This window comes from Rhagoletis pomonella, unplaced genomic scaffold, assembly GCF_013731165.1.
Source record: "Rhagoletis pomonella isolate Grant_MI unplaced genomic scaffold, Rhpom_1.0 Rhpom_scaffold_00001, whole genome shotgun sequence".
Taxonomy (NCBI): Eukaryota; Metazoa; Arthropoda; class Insecta; order Diptera; family Tephritidae; genus Rhagoletis; species Rhagoletis pomonella.
Window position 1 is genome coordinate 6626177 of NW_023458555.1, and position 11275 is coordinate 6637451.

At 34.7% G+C, this 11275-nt stretch overlaps 2 protein-coding genes and 2 non-coding genes across 4 annotated transcripts; 2 read left to right on the top strand and 2 right to left on the bottom strand.

The window, feature by feature from the left end:
- Nucleotides 1–18: 18 nt before the first annotated feature.
- Nucleotides 19–1512, top strand: LOC118737316 (the record flags this gene model as incomplete). Its single annotated transcript, XM_036467751.1, is given in 4 exon segments — nucleotides 19–329; nucleotides 401–677; nucleotides 749–904; nucleotides 969–1512. Coding segments are annotated over 4 exon segments (945 nt in total), but the record flags the coding sequence as incomplete, so codon positions are not given.
- A 5905-nt stretch (nucleotides 1513–7417) lies between these two features.
- On the bottom strand, nucleotides 7418–7489 carry Trnag-ucc. Its single transcript has one exon. It is a non-coding gene; the product is annotated as a tRNA-Gly (tRNA).
- A 350-nt stretch (nucleotides 7490–7839) lies between these two features.
- On the top strand, nucleotides 7840–7911 carry Trnag-ucc. The gene has a single exon. It is a non-coding gene; the product is annotated as a tRNA-Gly (tRNA).
- A 148-nt stretch (nucleotides 7912–8059) lies between these two features.
- On the bottom strand, nucleotides 8060–9045 carry LOC118750536. The gene is made up of 3 exons (XM_036485251.1): nucleotides 9028–9045; nucleotides 8724–8971; nucleotides 8060–8642 (listed from the first exon to the last, which is right to left on the bottom strand). The coding sequence occupies exons 1-3, from the start codon at nucleotides 9043–9045 to the stop codon at nucleotides 8060–8062; spliced, it is 849 nt and encodes a 282-aa protein (XP_036341144.1).
- Between the last annotated feature and the right edge of the window lie 2230 nt (nucleotides 9046–11275).

Here is an 11275-nt window from a genome sequence, read left to right on the forward strand (position 1 = left end):
TTTTTTTTCTCTGCACAGGGTCTCAGTGTAAACGACTGGCCCGGTCTTGCCGGTCTTATGTATACCGAGATATTTAGCTTAGATTTTCTAACGCCATTGACTGAAAACGATACACATTTTAAACTAGAACCGCATCCCTCGCTCGACTTAACACGTTACACAGAAATGGTACAAAACGCTACCGATGTGATAGGTTCCAAAGGACTGGATTTACTGGGTAACGTGTATGCGCCGCGTGGTAATGTGCAAGTACATTTACCATTCCTCGAAGTGACGGCCTTCAATCCACGTTCAAGGATCACGCTGACTTTTAGAAAGCCAGAGAAGCGGTAAATATAGAATATACGAGTTACAACATACCATTTTAACCCATTCATAATTTTGCACACGGCGGCAATAGAGATATGTCTGTTGGCTTGACGACGCCGCGTGTGCGCGCCCACCGCTCGCAACACACGAAAACGCCCGAACCATTGAAGCCTTGGCGCCCCTGGAAGAAGAAATCGGATGAGAAGAGTGTCACGGAAAAACTGCTTATACCTTTGCCTGTGCCGCATCCAGTGCATATTGCAATTGCCATACATAATCGTGACACCGAAAACCCCATACCGCTGGACTCAGAGCTCGTATGGGAAATCCTCAAATCGATTGAAGATTGTCAGGGTGGTGATGTGATGGTACGTTTGCCAAGCTTAAATAAATTTGTATACATCTGATTTATCTGAACTTATTTTCGTTTGCGCTGCAGGCCGTGCAATCAGTTGCGCGCTATCGTGGCGCTGTGACTGAATCGAGCAATGACTCCCTGGCCACCAGCAGTAGCATTGGCAGCACACGGGATTCCGGTTCCGGTTCGGGCATCGTAGGCAATGGCACCGAAACCTTGCCATGCGTCAATCGCGAGGTTAGTTGAAGGCTGAGTGTGTGGAGTTTTTTTTTTTTTTAATAAATCATTTGTCTTGCAATAGGTTTGCACGCAGGTGAAGGTGGCGGAGGAGCCAGCACAATCGTCTGGCTTCCATTGGACACTCAGTAACTGGGGTGCAGCGCAAACGGCGCGTCGGCGCACCAACTCAAATGTGCGCGTTGATTTGGCGAGTCCCGAAGATATTTCACTAGACACCGATAGTTCGCGCGCCGTCTTCAATCCCTACGGTACAACAGTTTAGATAGATGGCCAGTGATACAAATACCTACATATGTATGTGAACAGCTATGAAATGATAATGTCACATTTTAATTTGCATATAAATTGAAATTGTGTTTTATAAGAAGTGAACAAATTTGGAATTGCTGTGCGACGAAGTGGCAGCATAAAGTTGGTCAAACAACGATTGGTAGCAAAAGCATGTAATGACATGCATATGCGTATTCTAAAAGCATCAGCATATACATGCATACATTCATATACGCAAGCGTATGCAACTCATATGCATACGTTCATATATATACATACATACAACATACATATAAAAGTGAATACATGGTAGTTATATATAATTATACAGGCGAATATACATATATATTTGTATGACTACTTTATACATACATTATACAATAGAAAATAAGCATTCATACATGCATACATATAGCTGTAAAGTACGGCCATATGTACATAAAAGGCATCTAGTCGTGCGAAAAGATAAAACAATATGAAAACCATGAAAAACTTTTTAGTCAGTTTAGGTTTTTTTTGTTTTTGTAATTTGGTCAATAATGGCAACAATTTCTCGAAATTGTATATAACTAGAATTTTTCCTTATTTTTACAGTTCACTGATGAAAATCGTTACCCTAACATAGTAAGGCCCCTAACTCATCTTCCTTTCAAATCCAGGAGGTCTACTCTGTATTGCGATTCAAAAAGCAAATCATTCGAATACTTGACTCCAGGAATTTGTATTAGCCTCTGTCGCCTCTCGAATTGCATTGAGTTTCGAATCGCAGTACAGTGGGTCTCACTCAGCATTGTACAAAAGTGTGTCGATTGCTCACTAAAAGCCCATTAGATTTAAAAAATAAATACAATAAAATTAGTTACATGCTAGAATAAAAACAGTCTTCAAAAGAAATTCACAGCAAAAGGACTTCATTTTCTATGGAGTTTTTACATCACTCCGTAAAGAAAAAGACGTAGATAAGGCCTTTCTATATTAAGGGAGCGAAATACAGCTTTTGCAGCTGGCTTATCGATTTTATATTGAAAAAATACGATTTTTTTTTTTACACATTTTCATGATTTAACTGTGTTTATGCATTTATATATTAATAAAATGGATTTATTTTATTGAATTGAACTCGAATATCTCACTTAATTGTATACACGTGTTTTTGCGTCTTTTTGTTTGTAATTATTTTAGTTTAACATTAAGACAGTCTTGCTAAAACTTCAACTAAATATTAATGCCGTCAGAACTCTGCTAATCTATTTTCATCAAATGAAATACATTTCATTTCACTAAACACCACACCTCACTAAAAATCTTGTCCATTTACACTTATTTTTATATGTTTAATTGAAAATACTTTATTTAATTTAGAAAGTACGGAAACTTCACTCATCTTTAAATATTATTAACGCAAATCTTCCACTGCACAATCATTCAATTTAAATTATCATACATATATTTTCTCCATCCATTGGTCTTCTTTGAATACACTTCCATAAGTCGTCGTTATTTCCCTCTTATCAGAAACAAATACAGAAAATACTATTTCTTGCAATAAGCTACACACGTGTATGATTGCTTTTAAAAAGTCAAGTGAACTAAATCTATTATCTAGCCGTAGTCAAGACGCCCTTATAAGAACGCAACCAAAAATTGAAATGAGATTTACATTTTAAGTAGTAACAAACTAACAAATTAATGTTAATTCTAATAATAAATTATCAAAACGAATTCTATGTACGAATATAATTACGATTTGAAAGCAAAAAATAAAATTAAAAAAAAAAAAACGCATGTGAAATGCAGTTGATAGAAAGAATAATTAATATGACATTTACAATTTATATACAAGCGAAATATAGTTATACAAATATTATACATAAAAATGATTATTAGATATTTACATATAACTACATATTTCTCCAAAACCTCCCCATCCGCTCCTACGTACATATATATATGTATATGTATGATCCCATGCTATGCTCCCCCTTGAGCGCTCTTAGCCTTCCACCTGATACGCGCTCCAAGTAGCTCATACATACATACAAAACTGAAAATAGTGGTTAAGCCACAAATTAAATTTAATAAATTTTAATTAACAACTACAGCTACATATGTGAAAGGAAATTTAAGTGAAATTTTTGCAATTAAAATTTATAATTAAAGAAAAATATGCTAAATAATTAAAATTTATGTATGTCTGTTGTTAGCGGCAAATAGCAGAGGCAGATTGATATGTGCGCATATTTAACCGTTGGAATAATATAATGAATTATATATATATGGAAGTCATTAACACACAAAGAAACCACAAGAAAATGCATACACATTCTTACTTCTTAAAAAAAACATATTTGTATCACACGAGGCTAAATAGCGTTGGAGTTGATTCAGTAGTAGCCTTGCCTCTCAGGCAGAACACTCAGCAAAAAAAAAAAAAATCATGATAATTTGAAGCTCTACTTTTTTATGAAACAAATATTTGACTATCTATTTTCTTCATAAACCCTTTTGCTTTATGGTTTTTTGTCATACCATAATTATGTATTTCACACAAACAATTCCCAACTACAAGTTTAAAATTAACTCTAAGATACTGTTAAAATATGTATGAGTATTTTTTTGTTGGTACAAACAAATAACTTTGCCATACTTGAATTTCTTTTTAAAAGTATATGAAATACTTTTTGTCGCCAAAAAAGTATTTTCAATTCCGAATCGTGTAATTCACTAATAAAGATAACAGTCAATTTGGTTCCATTTTGACTTCACAAGTATTACCTGAGTACACAGTAAATTGTCTTAAAACAATTTACACACGTAAACATTAATTAAAATACGAGTTTGTATCTTACCACTTACACGTTGTGACACTATGGCCGATTTTTGGGTACTAAACATGTTTCGTTAAACTACTCCAGTGTTTTTTTTATTTTTTTCTATTCACCAAAGTTTTATGAGAAAAAAATATTTTGTAAATATTTTCGTATTTTACACTTCCAAAATACTGTTATAATTATTTTATTTACATACATATATTTACATTATACACACACACGCATTATATACATGCATACAAATGCATATTAAGCATATTCAATAAAAGAAAATATTATATTAAGTAACAAATGTCGAATATAAAGATGAACAAAAAGTTGATACAGATTTAATTAAGAAAGCGATTTACATTGATGATAAAGCGGCTGCTGTATTAATTGTATAATTGGAACGATTTCTAATAAATTGTAGTGTTACGAGTAAAATGTTGCAAGAAAATATATTGAAAACGAATTGGTTTTATTTTCTTCGATTGGTTTTTGGCAAGCAGAGCAATTTCGGCGTAAGCTTGTTTTAAGTTTCAACACTTTTGATGACGAAATTTGACATGAAAAAATACACGTCCCTTTACGTTAATAAATATAGTAATTACTCAATTTTAATCTTTAAAATTACACACACATTTTTTGTCAAGTAGAAACTCGGCATTAGATTAATATCGAACGTACATGCGGTTTTGCGGTTATACTGTATTTACAGACGTACATACATACATCAATATATATTTATAAAGGTGTATACTTAACATGGCAATATAACCTGCTCTAAAGACAGTTTCACACGATTGAACATTTTCTCAAAATTCGGAGCAAATCGTATCCGAATCGTGTGAATGCACAAATATTTGCCTTTTAGCTTTGAACAGTAGATTGCTCACTAAAGGTCTATTAGAATATGAAAACTACTACATCAATAAATAAGTTTCAGTGTTTATTAAAACCCAGGATTTTGGAGAAATTCCGAACTTCGAACTTTAGTTTTTATGGTATTGTAAATCGCTTTATGTAACAAAAATCCCTAAATTTGAAGATAGCAATCATAAGAAATAGCTTAAAGTCCATTTCTCAATGAGATGTTAAACACTTTGTATTGAGTATTACATAAACTTGAAAAGTACTATTTCATTCAGAAAAAGCCCTAAGTATAACAAACTCAAAGGAAATGCTTATTTTATGGTCCGATACTTGGTATATACATACGGTGACCATAAATATGGATTTAAAATGAAGGACAATTTATTTACGTAGTATAAAAATGTCAAAAGAGTATATATGATTCTAAATTCTTAATACATTTTAAACTTAAAAAATGAATCACGTTTTTTTCATCGATATTAATCTTTTTTTACATAAATATTTATGAAAGTATAGTAAAACATATTATAATTACAATAGCTTACACGAAGAGTGAAAATCTTTAAAAGATGATTTTATAGTCAAATTTTGAGTTTTTTGGTACTTATTTGTCAGTTATTTGTCAAAAATCGACGTCAGGAATCGACGTAAACGACGAGTTACAAAGTGCCCTTTACAAAAATATATAATTTGTGCAGATTGCGCCCCATAGCATCTACATATCTAATCCGATTTTCATTATCTTTGGCTCAAAATTTACTGTAATGATATATATTCTTTATCGAATTTTTAAAATAATGAAAAAAAATAATCAAATGAAACTGCGTATTTGATTGAAAATCTCACTTTTCCGACTTTGACGACAAAATGCAAATGGTCGCCTGTAGCATTAATAATTTTCATTGAAGTCGCCACAAGTTATATATTTTGGTAAGAAGCATATCAATACCCTCATGAGATATGAAGAAAAGCTACTTAAAGTACCAAAAAACACTTTTTTGAAAAAATCCATCCATTGTCCGATAATTTTAAAATAACGAATATAATGCGGGACAAATGCAGGACACTTTGAAAAAATCAGTACATTTTCAGGTTTTTTAGGTTAGAGAAACTACGCAGGACCGAGCTTTGAAAAACAGTACGGTCCTGTAAAAAACAGAACGGATGGTCACCGTATATATACATAACTTCCAAAATAATTCGTTATTGCCAAAATCGGAAAAGTAATTAAAACAGACTCACCTGCAAAAGAAGCAGTCGCTTATGATGTTTCAAAAGAATTTCCATAGTTTTTGTTTGTGATGCCACTATACTTGTGATACATACATATGTATATAAATAGGTATTATTAATACTTTTCACTTCAAGTTTTTTCTCAAAAAAAAAAAATTAAAGTATTTAATAATAGTATTTACCATGATAAAAGCATAGTAAGGTAAAACCGTTCTCTCAATGCGTCGGCCATGATTTTTTTTTGAAGTTTGCCAACATTTTAAAATCGTATAAAATTGAGAGTAAAAAAAAGGAATTGTTCAAAGTTTTTGTTGTTTGAGATTGAAAATGAGAATGTGTGTGTGAGTTTGTGTTTAAAATTTTAAAATTAAATTGTTTACAAACGTCAAGAATTTGAAAAATTCCTCTCAGCGGTTCTACCTTCCTATTTTTTTATCATGGTATTTACAGCACACACTTCGTTCTTAGTTACTACAATTATCAGAAGGTGTGATAATATTTACACTTTGGTATGCAATGCGTAATTATTAGTCGTCTAATTAACAAATTTAAATTGGAGCTGTATATTTTAAAGCTACATTTTTCGCATTTGCCGCTATTTTGTCACAAATCCCAACGAATCGCAAATGAACAGGACTTGATTTCATTCAAACTTCATTACTATTGCTAATTTAAAGTTTTTTTTTTTATGCAATGCCTGCATTTGAGATAAGTTTTCATACGCTTTAAAGCACACATAAAGAATTTATTTCTTAATACTTTTAAATTGAAAATAAACATGCAAATTTCTACAAAAGCCGATGAGGACTTTACATCTCATTTACCGCACTCATCCATCATGTGTGCTTTGCAAAAGTGAAGATATCTTTTTCACTGTTATCAATAATAATTTTGCATACGTTTATAAGCACTTATGTGCACAAAAACCAAAATAATTCATTATAAAGAATGATAAACTTAAAAAAAATCGGAAATCAAAGACGACGCGCATTTATTTCCTGCTTCACTTTCAATAAAAAACGCCATTTTGACTAATACACTACTCGGCGGAAGGCTGGAACTGTCAAATTTCCGTAATTAGTTACATTGCAAGCGATTAAAACTAACTAATTCATCTTCACTTTGCGTGACCTCCCGAGTAGAGCTTGAGCACTGCAACCGCAACTAATTCCCACATACATGCATTCAAATGTTTTTATATTGCCAAGTGAATGCTTCTATCGTATTTAATATTTGTATGCGTGTGTACTTTAAAAATTTGCTTGAAAGTAGTAAATAAACAAAACAAAAAAAAAGATGGTTTGCAAAAAAAAATCGAGTGTGCGTCGGCCGGGAATCGAACCCGGATCAACTGCTTGGAAGGCAACTATGCTAACCATTACACCACCGACGCACGTGCACGTTTTGTGCTCAAATTCATATTAGAGCAGGGTCACATAGAGTTTTTGGAATATTTAACACAGGGTGCTTCATATAATTTTTTTTTTATATACTTCACTAGTACCCCGTATACCACACAAAATATATACATACTATGTATATGCATGCCCTCAGCAATCGCCAAAACTATAAATAACATGATTACGCATTTTTCTTATTTACACATTTTTAGTACGCTATTTTAAATAATAAGAGAAGCGCAAAAATTGTTGTTCACAAAAATTTTATTTACTGCCGAGTCACTCTGTTCCGAACAAATATTCCTCTATTTCAAATAAACACTTTGACACCGGATAAGTACGTGCGTCGGTGGTGTAATGGTTAGCATAGTTGCCTTCCAAGCAGTTGATCCGGGTTCGATTCCCGGCCGACGCACAGTTCATTTTTTTTATGTAAATATTAATTAAATAAGTTAGTAAAAGCGAATATTTTTTAATAGCAACGTGTTGCTTTATTGCAGTAGTTCATATAAAACAATAATTTTACATAAATGGTAAAAATTCAAAAAATATTGCAACTGTAATTACAGCCAACCAGCAGCCGCGCCGCCACCAGCCGCACCCTTGCCACCACTGCCCGCCCACGGACCGACTGTCTCCACGTTGGGTACATGATTGGTGCCGGCCGTAATCGGACTGAATGCTACATCCTTGGTCAAGGTGAGATGATGTGCTGCCCCGGCATTCCCATTGCGTGTGTATTGGCTCAACTTGGATGCTTCATATTCGGTTTTTTGTATTTCAGCTGCAGCAGCATGTGCTGAACGCTGCAAGGCCGCTGCTGCTTCCGCCTCACGTGCGGCGGCGATACGTTGCTGATGTGCCACGGCTGACTTTGAGGCGGCCAAACGTTGTTGCGCTAACAACACCGCTTGTGCGGCAGCCGCTGCTTCGGAGCGCTGTATTGCAGCGGCAGCCTCTGACTTCTGGGTGAGTATGGCGGCAGCAGTTTCCTTTTCCATAGCAATGCGTTGTTGATTCAGCACATTCTCTTTGGCCGCCTGCATTTGTTGCTGCGCAATGAGAACATTGGCGGATGCTTGCTTTGCAGAAGAAATGGCGTTAGCCACCTCGCTGGGTGAGGGTGCCGAGGAATGGCGAGAGGTACTAGACAAAAAAAAATAATATGCATAATAAAATCGAAAAAGTAGATTAAAAAAAAACGGGCAATCTGTGTTGCTGCCTTACAAGCTATTCCAGGGATTCCAGCCACTGACAGCTAAGGCGTTGAAACCGCCGCTGAAATGTGATCCACTGCTGCCGCCTAACCAAGGACTAGCGCTAATGGCAACCGTCTGCCCTGAGTCGCCGCCATATCCAGTTAAACTGCGTTTTGCTATAGGCTTTTCAGTTGCGGAGTTATTTTGCTCAATACTCGACTCGCCGGCGCTAGTAGCCGAAATAGCAGCTGCGAGCAGGAGGAAGGCAAAAATGGGCTGTGGAGCAAATACATTTAATTCAAGGAACCTATTTAATTTTAATTCATACTCACCCAAAATTTAGTGCACATTTCGAGTTGGAAACCGTTTACGAGCTGCTTAATTCTTGCCAATTTGCTTTGATAAGAACTTTAAAATTTTAAGCTTGTTTTACGTTTAAGCTTAGCTTGCTGGTTAAGTAAATGCAAGTCGCACACTGAATTGTTTCGGAGATGGAGATGGTCTTTTATACAAAATTGCACTTACATCCAAAAATTCAAAAGTAAGCCAGGCACTTTGAAAACGTTAAACCAAATGCAAGCTACCGTTCAGCCACTCTTTAGCTACCCACAAACAGCTCTGTGATCGCGTCTAATGTAAAGGGATTCCGCCAAGTGGTCACGTAGAACCGTTTATTTTGCGTACCTTTCGCCGCTTCCCAATGACTTTAGTAAAAAACCAAAAGTTCAACTTTAGATGGAGTAAATTAAATTAAATGACCGCATTAGCAGGAAATAAAAACTCATTACTAGTGTTCAGCTAACCCAAAGCGTTCCTCCGCGAATATCATTGAAGGGGCACTTGCTCACCTAATTTGACCACTTGTTGGCCTAGTTTAACTCAATTTCATTGAGTGTAAAGTGATTGCTGGAAAAGGCACGATTGGGCACGTTTCTGAGGGAATTCAGGCCAGAAACAAAATTGGATAATAGTAGTTGCTCCAATCTCTTTGTTATATAACCGGCTTCCGCATTGCATAAAAGCAAGAGTTTAAATGAAGATGTGGTTGTTGGAAGAATAAGGGTTATACTTACTTACATACAAATTTAATTGTAGATATGATGCGTGCTATGTAAATATGTATGAAATTCTAAAATAACTTTTTTCGCTTAGAAGGAAATAATTAACCCTCTTATGCCCAGTCAATTTGGCGGGGTCAACTAAATGTTCCATAACAACGGCAAAAATTAATTTAAAAAAATACTCAAAAATTGTGACAGCATATGTTTGTGTGTCGCATGGCTTTTGTTCCTTTCAATTTGCCGACAAATCAGTCCAAAGTCCATTTTGCAGTGCTTGAATGTAAATAAATAAATTTCTTCAAACAGTGATTTTCATTAAAAAAAGTATATGTTGTAATTCTCATCGTACACAACTAAAAAAATACTAGTGAGTAAAAAATTCAGTTATAGTGCGAAAGTAGGACTGCCGAGAGAAAACTCGGACCCCGACCGAAAGGCGAATTGCAGATTGCTAGTGCAGCACGAGCGAGTTGAAATGTATTTCTTGCAACTTTTATTTCTGAAGCTGATTTCCGAAATGTGACAGAAAGGTCTTTCTGGCTGTTCACACATCGAAATAAAATGTCTCTTTCTCAATTTGACAGTGAATTGCGTGGAAAAGCTGGAACGCTCTTACGGCAATCACACTGAAGGAACGTTCAGCACTAGCCAATAGTAACAGGTATTCTGCAAAATATTCGCAAAGCGACGCAAATGTTCGGAAAAATTGTTATTGAAATGGTTTCAAAATCAAATTGTACAAAAATAAGAACAAGTTATGATTCAGATATTTTCCCCCTTTTGACGTGCCTGTGAGAAAATATACCGGAGTAAAGTAAATAATACTAGGGCTGTTCAGGATCTTGTGCAAATGCTCTTGGATTTGCATATTCGTTGCATTTGTAAATTCACAACAATAAAATGCACACGGTTGCCATGGCAGCAAGCTAAAAATTTGAAAATTTTATTTTATTAATTTTATAGAAAAATTTAGTTGATGTTATAAATAAAGTCTTTACACCGGTCGATTTCTGTCGAATGGAAAATCGGCTGAAAAAGTCGTTAAACAATTCGACTCGTGTAGCCGCTACAAAAACAACTCGTGCAAAAGCAGCTTAACCCTCTACCGCATACGAAGCCATATGTGGTGACACCACTTTTGTGCGAGTGGTCGAAAAAGGTCTACTCGTGTGCGTGGAATTGCACTGCGATACATGAAAACTAATGAAAAACGCAAGTGTTACTTATGAAATAAAAAATGTTTTTTTAATTCACTTAATTCATTTCATTCTGTGTCAACCCATAATTAGTTTATCGATACCCAACAGTTTTCAATTTTTTTCATTAAATTTTGCTTATATTACTTTGCGAAATAATATTTCAAATAAATGACTTTGAGTCGTTTTGTCTTTCGATTTAGGTTTATTGATAAATAAATAACCTGTTTTTCACAGTTAAAAATTGTTTATTCATCTTCTTCATAGTTCATGCAGCATGATTCAATAATACAAGGTTAGATAATTATTGACAGCTGCGGTTT